The sequence below is a fragment of the Cupressus sempervirens genome, chromosome 8, assembly GCF_028749045.1.
Source record: "Cupressus sempervirens isolate cs-2001-9-10 chromosome 8, ASM2874904v1, whole genome shotgun sequence".
Classification (NCBI taxonomy): domain Eukaryota; kingdom Viridiplantae; phylum Streptophyta; class Pinopsida; order Cupressales; family Cupressaceae; genus Cupressus; species Cupressus sempervirens.
In genome coordinates this window covers 201,586,707-201,602,768 of record NC_143125.1, presented here as the reverse complement: position 1 = coordinate 201,602,768, position 16,062 = coordinate 201,586,707, and the positions used below count along the sequence as shown (strand labels likewise).

General features: G+C 36.3%; 1 protein-coding gene across 2 annotated transcripts in view; it reads left to right on the top strand.

The window, feature by feature from the left end:
* LOC149542215 (plant/protein (DUF810)) overlaps positions 1-14,558 on the top strand; it is a 307,344-nt gene extending 292,786 nt beyond the window's left edge. For both annotated transcript variants that reach the window (XM_089797228.1, XM_089797227.1), the window contains exons 27-28: positions 13,869-13,964; positions 14,059-14,558. In XM_089797228.1, the coding sequence (XP_089653354.1) occupies positions 13,869-13,964; positions 14,059-14,247 (285 nt within the window). In that variant the 3' untranslated portion in view covers positions 14,248-14,558. The remainder of the gene's footprint in view (positions 1-13,868; positions 13,965-14,058) is intronic.
* The last annotated feature ends 1,504 nt before the right edge of the window (positions 14,559-16,062 follow it).

Genomic DNA, 16,062 nt, shown 5'->3' with positions numbered 1-16,062 from the left:
CATTGCAACCCGTCCTGATAATTGCTTGCCCCCAAGCAATCTCAAAGCAAAAACATATCAGTCCACCTGGATCCCAAGGGTAAAATTGTGTATTGTCCTTGTTGTATCCAACTAGCTCGTGTAGCATCATCACCAATCTAACTCGTAGAACCTACCAAATTGAAATGAATCCAATGGTAGATGTCACAAGAGTAAACATCTCATAGGGAAGCAACTTGAAAGGTTGACAAAGCTTATTTCCCAAAATTGCACAAGGTAAGTTGTCATACACACTATTTGACACATGCAACTGAACTGTGCATCGAAAAGAGATCGTGCACATGAGGTTCAAAAGTAAAACTATATGTACTCAACACCATGTACACATCCCAAAACTCATTTGGGAGCTCTACTTGAAACCCCAGTGCACTAGAAGGATTCCAAAGCACACTAAACTCACAACTATCCCTATTATGGAGATAAAAGCATCTGGAATTGTCTGTAATAGGATCACTATCTTCATCCTCTATTGGGCTCCCAAGGATGTGTTGTCTCTATAAGAAATCCATCTTGCAACCACTAATCCCATCTACTGCAGATGGAAAATACTCATCCCACAAAGGATGGTACAACCTCAAAACTAGTCCACATCGATGACTCACTTAAACCTCTATGTGTGGATCAAAGAAGTAGCGATGAGTACTCTTTATGGAGTTTTGATTAAAGGCTTCCACCTTGGTCAAGCATTGACTGTCATAGTAGTACATAAAACCTCTGTTGACTGACTCAACATCAACAATTGCAATGAATGTAAACAAGAGAGAACTTGATGCCTATTTGCACCTATAACCGTAATGTTTGTAGCCACATCCCACTACAACCATCACCATAACATGTGGATGACAAATCAGGACCAACTACCATTGTAGAGAACTTCATTGTACCTATAGTTGATGAAGACTATGCGCAACCCCACTCTTTGGTAAACTCCTCTAATCGTGATTGTGTCTCCCATAAAGCCAACTGGGCATTGTCCAATGAATTTGTAGTCAACTCTAGCTCGTGAGTGAGCTCATCTATCTCATCCTCTTTTCCCTTCAGTGCATCATAACAAGAGCGACTCCACTCAAGAAGATAGTCTCTATTAGCCAATAACTCCAAATAGTTTTGTTTCATTATTTTGATAGCTTCACATAGTGTATGAAACTCTGTGAAGGAAAAGCTACCACCATAGTGCTTATTTATCGTAGGAGTGCTCTATAGGTGGCTAACATTTGACACAACATCAAAATACTCAATGGTTATGGTAATCAGACTGTCATTCACATTTAATTGCCCAACCAACTGAGGTCTTTGGAATTCATGGTACTCTTGCAAACTCTCCAAATAAAATATCTACATTATGAGAAGGTGTTGTATCCTCAATGCTCACTTGTAATCAACATCATGTGTGCTGTCATTAGTACACACATCATAAACCGAGGTAATGCTACTAAGCACCTCAACAAATGACTCATCTAATAATATGGAAGCTACTATTTTGACAATCTCTTTGCACCCTTCCGCTTCCGATATAATTGTAAGTCCCCACAAGTCACAATCCTAGAACCTATATCCAATAGATGAACTCTCTGAATCATTTTCCTAGGTCTGATTTATAAAATCAGATTTGTTGTGACCTACATCTATATTACATATCTCATTTCTAGCACCCAGAACTTGAGTGTCTTCATGTGGCAACAAACAAGAAGCATGTTCTTTAAGTGAAACAATTGCTACTTTATGATAATGCAAAGAATTTAAACTGTTGTTGCAAAAAATTGAATTTTTGTTGTGATCCTCAAATCTCTTGGCATATTCGAAAAAATCCTTCGAAATCTCACTCCTAAGTTGTTTGTTATGCCAAAATAATTTACTGAGTTTCCCTGGAGAAGTGTCAAATAAACCTTGCTCTATCTTTTCCCCATAATTCCCTCGAATATATTTGACTCTATTAGACACTTCCAAATTCAAGCCAAGCAAGTAATCCAAGCAAGCATCAAAACCATCTACATTTTAAGCTTATCTGGCATGATCTGTTATTCTTTAAAAATTATATCAGCTTCCTACTTTATTTCTTCTCTCTTTTTTCCCATGACTGAACAAGCAAGTGTGTGAGTCACTTAAGTAACAACAGCAGGACCAAAATATTTTTTTGCCAACCCCCAAAAGGATGACAAGAAACCGCTCTAATACCACTGTAAGAACCCTAATTGGTTCTAACTTCACCACTATAATATTCCTTGTGTTTCTTCTTTATATTTCAAGATTTGTGTTAAATGCATATCATCAAACAATTGGGTTGCAATGTTTAAACTGAATTTTGTGATCTTTCTTGTTCAAAGTCTTGTTATAAGACATGAGCCCTTTGCAATGTAATTTTGTCAAACATGTGCAGTGCAAAATAAAGGACATAATTTCATACTGACAACATATATAAAGCTTGAATTATTGAACAGGATTAATAGGCATTAAATCAAACAGTTAGTCTGCAAACCTTTATCAAATCAAATCATTCTTAATGAATACAAATATGATTTTTGATATTCTGAAATATTATTACAAAATTAGAGAGAACCTGGCAATGAAATGTAGTCCATGTGTTATGCCAAAAAACTCTCCAATAAATATGCCGTAGCTCCATGTAAATGTCACCCAATCTAATGTCAAAGCTCGAAATGTTGATTTGAGACAGCAATCATCAAAGAACATGCCCTATGTCTGCCAACGCTGCCTCTAATATTGTAATTGCAGCTTTAGAAGACTGCCACTTCACCTATATAACCCACAGCTGCTTTCAAAGCTCAAATGTTGATCCTTTCTGCACTTGCAATCAAATCTGAAATCCGACACTGAAATCCTTCTCATAATCTGATCACAAATAAAGCATAATGATGGTCTGTTTAAACCATAGTTACACCGCCCTGGGAGACGGGGGGACGGGGGGACAAGTTTCCGAGACAGGGGGATAGAGGGGCCTTGATTTGGGGACGGCAGGGGGACGGCGGGGGATGGGGGGTGGCGGAAGGAGTAGGGGTGTATATACTATACATATGGTATAGCATATACCATATCAACTGGAATATCATGATTCATGATCAAATGACAAACAAACAATGAACATTAAACATTGAACATCAGCAAATAATAAATATTAGTCTAAACTCTATATATCAGCCTTCAAATCAATAGCATGAGTATCTAGATTCTACTATCTAATAGTAATCAATGATCATATGAGTCATGACATAAAGATGATTACAATAAGTATCATGTGCCATGAATCATGATATCAAAATAAGTATATAATGCAAACAAAAACTACAAGTCTCCAAGAGTCCAAATCAAAATGTCAAATCAATGGAGACTCCTTGGCGTCCCCCCACAATGAAGGAGACTTCTTGGCGTCCCCCCTCAATGAAGGAGACTCCTTGGCGTCCCCCCACACTTGGAGACCTCTAGCTGTCTCGTCGACGTCTCGCCGTCTCTGACGGCGGTGGCACTCTAAGTGGCGCCGCCTGAAACACCGAGACACCGTCCCCCGTCTCGGGGACGTACCCGTCTCCGAAACGGCCCAGTTTTGAGGGGGGACGCGTCCTCGTGTTACACTGGTTTAAACCATACTCAAGCACAATTCGGTGGATAGTTTCACAAGTTCAAAGTGCAAAAACACTTGGAAGAATTCACAATTCCTCAAGCTCGAAATCTGAAACCTTTGTTTCAATTTCTTCTCTAGACAAACAAATGAAAATGCACAAGTCATGAATGAATCCATTTGCTCTTACCTTGACTTTTTTATAATTTTTCTAAGAGATATCTTCACAAATACTCTTAACATAAAAATTACTTAGCTTTTGAAACCATTTTCTTTTGTTGCAATTTAATTAAACCCCTACTTTTGGTGCACAAAATAAAGCATACTTTTATAAACTCTTATATCTCCCTTTTAAATAAAGTGCACATAAACCATAAAGTTATATTATATTATTGTGATGCACTTTATTAAATTATTGTTTAAGTCATTTAGTGGCCTCATTATTATAAGTGAAAATATAACTTTATAATAAGCCATTTAATGTTTTAATAATAATATGGCCACTAAAATAATTATAACTCCCAAAATATTTATCCTTTAAATATGTCGTCTGAAACTGGAGTCACCTATTACTTCCCCAGGTGACCAAATGCACTTTCCAAAAATACAAAGGGTCCCTCTCTATCATCATCAGATTTACCCTAAATAGTACACACATGAAACTAAGCCCAAACGAAGTCTAATTTGAGTCAAATGAAGACCAAATTGTAACACATTGAATTGTGGACAAGACAAGACCCTCTCATAACTATGCCTTTGCCTCAGAAGACCCTCTATCCACAATAATTAGCCTACGAGAATCACAATAATATGCTAAGCCCTCAAACCCAGATGCTAGCAAAAATTTGGACATTATATATATCCTAGTTAGCTAGTGGGACCAAGGGAAAATAGGCCAAAGATGACAATGGGTTGTGAACTCTAGAAATAGGACATTACAAGAATACCCTTGATGCTTCAAATGATATTTTTGTAGCCAAAAAGTGGAGTGAGAGAGGTGCCCACTTGGATGTAAACATAACATTTAACATCAAAAGAAATATTGTTTTAAAGGTGAGTGAGATATATCATATATAAGACTACCCAAATTTTCTAGAGAGTAGGTCACCAAGCAAATCTAAGAGGTATATTAACTCGATGTTTCGTGCATGTAGGAAGAGGTATAAGAGTAGCTGGTTGCAGTTTTGAGGATCAATCTTTGAATAAGATTTAAGGCATGGCGTGATTGTAAGAGTATAATATCTGTTGGATTCTAAGAGATTTTGTTCTCAAGAAAATAACATTGAATTCTCATGTTTGTCATCTCAAAGAAAATCTAGAGTTGGACTTTTATCTCACAAATGAGTGAAGACAAGTCGTCAGGAATTATCATATTATCAACATAAATAATAATGAGAATGTGGCCATCCTAGTAGCACACACAGACAGTCTAATTCCACTTATAATGAACAAAGAGAAAAAAATGCAAAAAATGGGAATTCTCTCATACTAGGCTTGGGCACATTACATGAGCCAATAAAAAGATTTCTTTGATCTCCAAATATGAGGAACATCTCTTTAGGGAAATTGTAATGCCCCAAGCTAGACAACTAGGGCATTAGCCAAATATTCTTTTAGAAAACAACAATAACAAATAAGATCATCAATAATATCTATCGTATTGGTATTTTTCATTATCATCCTTTAAATTAATTTATTAAAGCCACTTAATATCTTGTTCTAAGTCTACAGTCAGAACTAATTATTTACAATGTTGTCTCCAACCCCCAAAGTGGATTGGAAACTTTGTTCACTAATAAGATGAATTTCTATTCTTAATTATCATCCTTCAATCTAATTATTTATAGCCACTCAATATTACTTTGTTAGGCCTGTAGTCCAGAGTATTCCTTTTTACAATGTAGTCTTTGGCCATTGATATTTGCCCTGCTGGTTAGGCTTCTCAAATTTGCATGTAAACCTTGGGTATCCTCTCAAACTTGAGACTTCCTCCAAGTTTGAAATTCCACCCTATCTTGGGGTCTCATTACATCATTGAAAAGTCTGATTCATGGGCTTGGGATTGTAATGTCCCCATTTTTAGTAGGTTCCTACAGTTGGCCAGGTCAATTCACCGTCATGACCCTCATGAACTGACAGTGGGATTTGAGGGTCTCAGTTGTGTGGTTATAGGCTTTCCAGCAGCCTATGGTGTGTTTTGGCTCTGTTTGAGGGACTTACTATTTATAGTAAGTCAATCTGTTGGTTTCAATGAGCTAGTTGAGTTAGAGGAGTTTTTATTTCGGACTTCCAGTTTGAGCTCCAAGAATCTTGGAGGGAGCGTCTATTTATAGTAAGTCACCCTGTCAAGTTCATTCATCATCTTTCATCATTAGGATCACTTTGGTTTTGTAAGATTTTGATTATGATGCATCTTTAGTTGTTTTTGCAAGACGGACGAATTATTATTATTATTCATATAAATATGCTAAGGTTGCTATTTTTGATAGTGTTGTTGGTTGGTCACCTCAATATTATAGCTCATTGGAACCGGGACAAAAACTTTTAAATCATGGGAACAAGAAACAGTGGCCTTACGTGTCAAAATTTTAAGTTATGGTGGAAAAGGTCATTTTCAAAGCCAAAAGCAATTAATAAATTAGTTTATAATGACACTTTATTATATTTCAATTTTATGTGTGAGAAACTTCCTAAGTGAAGTTCATTTGGGAAACTTTGTGCCATTTGGAGATTATAAATATGAGCTTATTTGATGAGTAAAGCATCTGATTGAATATTATTTTCTTTTTGTCTTGGTGACATTTCTCAGTCTGGTGATTTTATTCCCTTGTTGAGATATAAGGGTTTGATCTTTGGTACTCGTCGTTGATTGTGCTTTCCACAACTGAGGTATTGTGGTTAAGTCTGAAATTGTTCTTGTTGCATTATCTTCCATGACTGTATTCTCTATTGCTTTGGAAGAAGAATTTAGTCTTGAGGGTTTGGACTCCGGAGATTGTTCTTGAAATTGGGAGCAAATTGTTGCTTTGACATAAGAATCTTTTCTTGATTCTCCTCTATATTACTGTGGTTGAGAAGTTGTTATTTGCTGAGGGATATTAGCTGGTTGATGAGAGTTTAGGGCTGCAAATTAATTCATCATACTTGCGATCTGCATTTAAGAATGTGTGGTCCATTTGTGAGGCTGCTGTACACACTCCTAGCAGAGTGTGGACTTTGTTTTCACACTTGGAATCTCCTGTAAGGGCTGCGATCATACTTTTGGAAGCTGTGGTTAGTTTGGACAGGCTGCATTAAGTTTTTGAGGCCTGCAAACTATTTCCAGAGGTCTGCGTCCCATTTTCAAGGTCCAATTTTGACCAGGCAGTGGCAATGTTAACAGCTGGGAAGTCAACACGTCATTACTACATCTATACCAAGTTCTTTAAGTTACGAATTGTAATTATCATTTGCTGAAACTAATTATTTGAATGACATACAAATATATTAATTGATTAAGACTTCTAGCTCTCTGCATTTCAAATTCGTGGGTTAACTGCTTACTCTCTGCATTCAATATATTTATAGGATATTAATACATATTTCAAAATCAGAAACCTAAGAATTGGAACACAAATTTTCAAAATCAGTTCATATCATTTAACACTATCAGTTAGAACCAGCTGGAGTTTTCACAAGGGCATTAGAGTTTGTTCACCAAGTGTTTGACAAAATGTCGAACTATTGATTTGAAGAGGAATTTAATGTTTATTTGAACTAAACTAGCTGAGGGTTGTTACAATAGTATTAGAGTGGTTTCCTGCCATCCTGTGGGGTAAGGAAAGTTATTTTATTTTCAGATTTGTTGTTGCATTTAGAGTGATCAGCGCTCTAGCATTTTCTAGCTATGGACAGACATAGGAGGACTGACAGTTCTAGAAGTTGATGGAGTAATGAGAAAGTTAGCGCGAAAATGAATGCTTTGCAGGAGAGTATGGAGAAACTTAAGCTTCATTAATAGAGGTCGACAGAGAGCTTGTCGGATCCAAAGACAATTGAAAGGGCAGCAAGGTATATGGTTTCTGCCTTTAGAAGGCCGACATCGAGCTTGCAAGGAAGGAAGCTTGAGGTTTCCCCGACAGGTGTCCATGATGCAGATGTACCTATATTTAGTACGACACCTGGTAGGCCTATCCACAGTGTTGATGATGGACTTATTTCACCGGGACATGTAGTCATGTCAGTGACAGTAAAGGATAGTAGCATTGAGCTTTAGTAGGCTGAGGCTTCTAGAGCTGTTACTGTAGTTAGTGCAGAGACAGTCGATGCAATTGTTACCAATGATACTTCTTGCTCTCTCAAGGAGGGGATTATTATTGGAGATTTGTATGTGAATTATCATAGTGTTTCTCCAGTACAGGAGACAGTTGCTTCCTCAGGTGGGACCGATGCATGCATAGAGTCACCTAACTATGATGTTGGTGATGTGGGTGTTACAATAGAGTCAGTAGATGTGGGTTCATGCACTAGTGTTATTGATTCATAGCCTGACATAGAGTCATGTGTGCAGAGTCAGGTGACGACAGTTGAGGCTTTGTCAAGTGGTGGGGATGCAGATAGTATGGACACATTTGATGATCCATTCGATGATGCTATGAGCTACACTAGGTATGACACCCCTTGTCACATATTGGGTGATGACTCTAAGGAGTTTTTTGATGGGTCCCAGGATCAATGTTTACAAGATCTTACTATTGAGGTGGAAGTTGAGATATGCAAGGAGATTGATATTGCGAGGGCTTCTATTTCTTTGGATGTGGAGTTGGTTGAGGTACATGGTAATTGTATCTTAGATGCAAAATTGTGTGAGGACGATAACACATGTATGAGCGATCTTTTGGTGGAGAGTTTTGAGTTAGTATCCTATCATAGTGCAGTTAGTGAGACAGAGAGCTTGCATAGGAGTTAGGGGTTACAAAGGCATCATGTGACTTGTCAGCTAAAGGTGAGTGATAATGACATTTCTTCAGCTCTTGAGCATTATGATGTTATCCGTAAGATGCTAGCTACATCTGGTTAGGGTGCTCCTATGTCAGATGAGCACGATGATAGTAGCTTTTCCCTAGCAGAGGTTCATGCACTTCGAGAAGCTGTCAAGATCTTGAAGCATAGTTACTCTCAGTTAGTGTCTGATAGGAATTATCTTCTCAAGTGGGTATCACCTGTTATGAGACATTGTTAGGGAAAGAGGAGGAGGTAGTTGAACTCACCCAGGAGCTTGAGGTGACTCTGGACTCTCTTCAGTACACTCAGTTGGCTCTTCAGGAGTTACAGTCACAGTTGGATGAGGTTACCATGGAGTTAGAGAGCGTACAGTCGACACTAGCCCCAGACCCTATTCAGTTACACACTGTGGTTGGTGGTGAGTTTTCTTGTACGATTGGGGATGATGGACATGATAATGTGGCTGAGACATTCATCCAGCATATGGGTGCAATCAACATCTTCAATTGCTCTCTCTCTCTCTCTCTCTCTCTCTCTCTCTCTCTCTCTCTCTCTCTCTCTAAATGCTGTTGTGCATTCCCACATGAACTTAGGTTCTAGGGCTACCATTCGGAAAGTGGAGACCAAATGAATATTGCTTCTTTTGATTTTAAGTATTTCTTCTTGACAGGATGTCTCAATAATTTGAAGAAATTTTGACATATCTTGACTTTAAGAGTTCGCTGTAACATGAAGATTCCAAATAATGAAAACATCATCCAAAAGGATTAAATCCATTAAAGCTTCAAGATTTGAACAATAATGGCAGATCCATGGAGGGAGAAGTGTTCGAATTATAGATTAGATACTTATTGAACGCTTTTGAGGGTTGGAAATGAATGGAACAGCTTGTATTTTGAGTAGAAATGACCAAAATCAAGGTTTGGATGGTGGATTACATGTAAGCAAAATGGGACTTTTGCTTTGAATGACTTAGAATGCAATTGGGAAGCATATGGATGCATGTAGCATGAAAGCTTTTATGTTTAAAATTGTGAGTTTTGACCAGAATCGGGCTTGGGAGATGCAATGCAATGTCATAAAAAATCATCATTTTACTTGATGAAAATATGTAATCGGGTTTTGGGATTGAAATTACATGTTTAGGAATATGGAGTTTGGATGTATTTGGATGATGGATAAAAATGGAAGTTGAAAGAATGGAAATTTACTTGCATTCTTGAGGGAAGATCTCCAACTTGTCTCAAAAAACAAACCAAAACAAGCAACAAAATATATACAAAAACTTAAAAACAAAAAGAAAAACATACCTCTTACTTTGACTCAAACTTGATAAACTTCAAAACTTCACTTTGCATGCAATTTTGTTTTTGCAATGAGAGATCTTTTGCATTTGCAAAGAATGAAGGTTTCAAACTTTGTTAAATAACTTAAAGCAAAACACTAGGGCTGCATTCAAACAAATGGATGATAAAGAGCCAAACAATGCAACAAAATAGAAAAGTGATGAAGAAATGTAGCAAAACCGAATTCTTAAACTTATTTGGAGAGCAAAGAACAAAGTTTGGAAGAAGTTGGAGTGAACTTGCTTTCTCTAAAATGGGGTTCTACAAGTGTGTTTGCATGTAATGACCACATGCCTTAAAAAGATTCAGACTGCTTCAAATCATGGTCTAGAGATGCAAATGCATGTGCAAAACGTTGCCCTTGTTTCTGCAAATGCATCCCTAAGTGTGGATCTCACTTCATGGAGTGATTTACATGCTTGAAATGTTCCTCTTCAATGCAAATTGTGGTCTAGGAGCTGTATTACGTGTGCATGTATTTGATGCAAAAAACTTGTTGTAAATACCTTTCCTTTCAAGCTGCTTGGAAAAATGTGGTTTGGATGCCCTATTGCATGGACATTTTTACCTTGGAAGAGCAAAATCGGATTCTCCAAACTCAACACATGTTTTAAACATGCATTGAAGATGCACATTCCTCATTCCCAAGTCAAAATCAGGTTTAGAAAGATGTATTACATGCAGCATTTTTTGATGTAAATGCATTCCTAAGACTCTCTCTTTCCAATGTCCAAGGCAAACTAGGTTTAGGAAGAGCCTTTGCATGCCACATTTTTCATTGAAAGACCAATATCAAGGTCTCTAGACTCAAATGGATGTCTCATATGTGCAATTTAGATGGAAGTAAATCACTTGAAACCCAAGATTAGGTTCTATAGGCAAAATTACATGTAGCGTTTTTAGTCTTGAAGTACAAAATCAAGTTCTCTATGAGAGATAATATTTAAATTGTGCAATGAAAACACATTTAAGTCAAAATCGGATATAGAAAAGCCCATTGCATGTGACGTTTTGCATTGCATTTGATTAAAATGTCATTCCTTTGGAAAATCGGGGTTAGAGGAAGTGATTGCATGTTTTAAATATGCAATGCACTTGCATGCATTTGGACGGCCAAGCCAAAATTGGGCTTAAAAAAAGGCCATTGCATATTTTCAATACTTGCATTTGCCTGTTAACGAAATCTTTTGGCAAATCAGGGTTACAAGATGCCATTGCATGTGATGCATTTACATGTAAAGAGTAAAATCGAGGTCAGAGGATCCATTTGGATGTTTTAAAATATAAGTGAAACCACCCAACAAGTTGTTTTGTGGAGAAACTAGTTGTTTGCAAGCCAAAAACCTGGTTGGAGGAGCAATTACATGTATTTCAAACAAAAATAACATGTAATGGACTTGCATCACATAAGTTTTCTATTTAACACATCTAATTGAATCAGTTAAGTGAATCTCATTTAAAGGGGTCAAGTACATATTTACTCTAATATATTTTACCTATCATGTGTAAATACTAAATATATTCGAAAAGTGATATATCTCTTAAATGTTTTTCACTTGAAACATTAAAGTAAATCTCAACATCAAATTAGACTATGAAGTGCTAAAATCATTTTAAGTGAAAAATTAAAAAATAACTCAACATCAACTTATAACTTAAAGTGCACTATAATGACTTACATTACTTAAGTGATAAATTAAAATTCATAAAGTAACTTAAAAGCATAACATAAAGTGAAATTAAAGTTATATTTTTCAAAAGCTGTGACTCAACATTAAAATATGAGGTCAATATTTTAAATATGCAATTGAGGTTGGAGAACCCACTTTTTGGGCACTTAATCCTTAATATCTTTTGACTAACATCTCCGTTTAAACCCCAAGATATCTTGAATTAAAAGTATCATCTAAAGCAAGAGATTGAAGGGGAAAAAAAGACAAACAATCTAAACAAACACTTAAAAATGCAAAAGGAACTTTGAAGGTCTCCAAAATCAAATATAGGCTAACAAACTAAAAAAACGGAAAAGACTTGATGAGAGCCTTTTGTAAAGGATTCATTAAATGAATTGGATAAGTGGTTGCAAGTTGGATTACTTATAATAGAGTCAACACATCCATGGGAGCCTTGTAGAGGATGAAGATGGTGCTAGTGATACTACCACTTTCAGATGTTCAGATCTCCATAGTACGGATGGATGTGCATTTGGTCTGCCTTGGGTCCCTTGTGCTGACATCGTTAGCACTGAAGTTTGGTGGGGTCTAGTTGATTGGCTTCACCACTTTGGGCTTGGTGAAGTTGAGTTCAGTGTTGAGCAACAAATTTTGAAGGATGTTCTTATTTCGTGATTGCAGGACCTAAATTAAGGTTTACCTTGTTAAATGGCATTTTAAGTGGTAAAATTATATCTCTAACCATTTTTTAATTCTTATTTTAATGGAATTTGTGATTTTAGGGAAAAACTTAGGGTAATCCCAAAAAGTGGACATTATAGTTGCACAAAGTGAGTGTTAAAAGGCTTTAAGGGGTTGTTTGGATCTACAATAGTGATGTTCAGACCTGCAGCATATTTTGCAGCTGTATCTGATCTGCATTGTCATGTGCAGTAATTTAAATGTGTTGCCTAGCTGCTGTGATCATTTCTGGCTGTTTGGCATCGCTTGGGGGTGAAAATGGTTGCACAAAGTGAATTTAGGTTGCTTTAAGGGGTTGTTTGGATCTATAATAGTGATGTTTTGACCTGCAACATATTTGTGACCTTCAATGTCGTATACAGTAATTTAAATGTGTTCCCTAGCTTCTGTTATCATTTCATCTATCTTTCGAGATATATTCCTTTATTGTTTTCTACTGGGTGCTAGTTTCATGTAATTTGAGCAATCTAAATTATCTTTGCAATGTGCTTCCTTGTACTGGCATTGGTATCAGCTTGTAATTTTTACCACTACCTAAATAACAGAGATAGCATTGTTTCAGTTTGCATGGTTCTTAATCTTGTAAAAAAAAAAATCATCATCTAGGGTCAGCAAAATTGAAATAGATTTCTGCTGTTATTTCCATAGCTTGGGCTGAAATGATAGTGGTAATTAGAGGTTTTACTCTCTTTAGCGCTGATCCTTTTTAAGATACTCCACCACAATCTTTCTACTTGAAATTTAATATTCAGAGTTCAGTGCAATTATTGCAATGTGTTTTCTTATTCTTTACATAGTCACACATCTTTGTATTTTTCAATTTTAGATGTAATTCAGTACCACTCCCCTGCCATCCCAGTTCCTGCAATTTCCCCACCATCCCCAAACTTAGGCCCCCGCACCCCTGTTCTCGAAACCCATGGGCCATTGCCTCTATCCCCATGCCATGAAACTCAGCAGATCATAGGCCAAAACCAATTGTTTTATCCAAACCAAATATTATTATTATAGCCTGGGTACTACAGGGTGTTTTAAAAGGGAATGATAACAAATTCACATTTGCTACATTTACTTGATATAGAAATTTGTCAAATAATATTAACATTTATATCAATGTTTTCCTTTCTCAAGCATCTATTTCTTGTACTTCGTTAAAATTAGCATTTGTTTTCAAGTTGCCATGGCAAACAAGAAATTTATTAAGGTCCTTTATTTGCTGTTGAAAGCCAAGGCTATGCTGAATTGTACATGTACATAGTGAGAGCCATGAAATATTTTGACTGGTATATTGATGTGTAGCCCTGATTCAAGCCAAGTGTGCCTCTGCCCTGTGATAATTGAAAGAAAAATAGTGATATAAATAACAATTGTTTTTAAATTAAAAGGAAATGTATAGGGATCTAGAACCTAATTATGTTTTCATTTTGGTGCAAATACCAGATACGGATACACCAATTCTGGCTTCTAATGGGATAAGTTCATCTTTCTGTGAATTCTATGTCTGTTTTGTAGGAGTTCTTTATGGCAGGTGGAGATGGAATTCCCCGTGGAGTAGTGGAAAATGCAGCATCTCCTGTGCAACAAATCTTGAAGCTGTACAGCCTTGAGGTCAGTTACATATTGATGATTAATGTATATTTTGGCTCTCTCTGACAGTGTTTTGGACTTTGTATTTAATCATAAATTACTTGGTGGCCTACAGACCCATGCAGTGATTGAGAACATGAGGCATGCAAGTGAACAAATGGCCGCAGGAACTAATGCTCACAGAAATGGAAACAAAACAGCTAATGATGCAGATACTATTCTCCGTGTATTGTGCCACAGGCCTGACAGCGAGGCTTCAAACTTTCTTAAAAAGCAATATAAGCTACCTAAATCTGCTGGTTAGCCATTAGAATAAAGCTACATGATGTGGTCTATGTAGGAGCAGCTTCCAGTTTACATACGATCATTTAATGATTTTTTTCTAAATCTGTTATGTATTTTATCATATTCAGATGAACCATTTTCGGCAGCTATTATCTTAGGTGTCTATGCAGTTTTGAAAACCTATTCACTAGGCTACAGATTCTTGCCGTCTTGGCTTGTATTATATTAGATACTAACTAAACTATGCTGCAACTTTTTATTTGCATTTAAACAAAATGTAATTGCACCAAAGAATATAAATTCAGTAATAAATAGTTCTTCCATGTGTTATGAACCTCTCAGTAATGTGTGTGTGATTCTAGTTAATTGTATTAAAAAAGTAGTAATAAATGTTTTAGAGGCTTCAAATTTCTGATAGTCCAATGCTTTTGGAAAGGCCGGTGAAATAGAATTTGGAAATCATCAATTTGACATGAGGGTGAGATCAATATGGACTGCTATTAAAATATATGGTATTTCAGAAGGTGCAACTATGGTAGTCTTCAGCACTAATAATATTACGAATATTAGTTCTCCACGATTCATAACTGTGGATGCCAATGTTTCTGGTTAAAAGTGTAAGTTTTTATATTGACATTTCAGATCACACTGTTTGATTCATCATCAGGATGTTAGAAAGCATAGAATTAAAAGCTCAAGATTAAGATGCCAACAGTCATTGTTGAACCACTGAAGATGCTGGATTTACAACAAAGAAAAGTACCAAATTCTGCGTGTTGAAAGAATTGAGATTTTTTTGGAATGTTGTTTATCAATGCGTTATTATTAGGTTAACAGAAACGCACCAGTGGAGACCTCAAGCATGATTATCAACTCTTTTATTAGATATAAACTTTCACTGACAATTTATAGTAGGGACATTCGAACTTTTTAAGTACTTAGAGCTAGTATTTTTCGAGGGAATATGATTATTATAATGAGCTCATCTAATTAGTGAAGAAAATAATAGTGTGAAACTGAGTTTCAGGCATAGTTTTTGGAGAGATCTTTTGTGCCATCATTTTTTCATATGACAATCTTTAAGAAATACTCTTCCATACTAGACAATTATTTCTTTGGCGATGATTATATCACTCTGAAACATCTTTTCAATAATGCCTCTGCATGAGATAATTTCATTTGAGCTAATCAATAGACTTGGATGATACGATGATGAAACCCTTTATTTAGTCACTGAAATAAAACATGTTTCTGAGTCCCATATTTGTTATTTTATAGAAGAATAGAGAAAAAGTAGCATTGTTGTCCTGGTTGTAGATATGAAGCATTCAAATTGCATTCATGGCCTATGTGACAACTACTAGAACAATTAGCAAGAAATGATGCACATAGGCCATAACCTAGTTGTTTACAAAAGCTAATTAGATGAAAATTAAGTGCCATAAAAATGATGTCTATAAATGCCCAATGTAGTTAGCATCATTATAAGTGCAAGTAAAGGAATAAATTGCTAATCATGAGCTTGATTTTATCAAGTGAAGGTGCACAATTCTCACAGGTCTTGCATATATGGTGAAAGGATCCCTAGTATGCCTTAGGTTTTGATAAGAGGTAGGTTTCGTTGATGTTTGTACATGTGCTCATGTCAAAAATGCAATTAAATGATTCAAATCATTTTTTCTTTATGGACGGTTTAGCTTTTTCACCTAGCCACTTAGATTAAGAACCAAGGACTAAGGGGTATCCATTCTGCCAAATTCACTTGGGGCATGATCACAACCTCATCCCTTTTCGATGTTGGGGCCTTGCACTCAACAAGATTTGATCCTCGGTG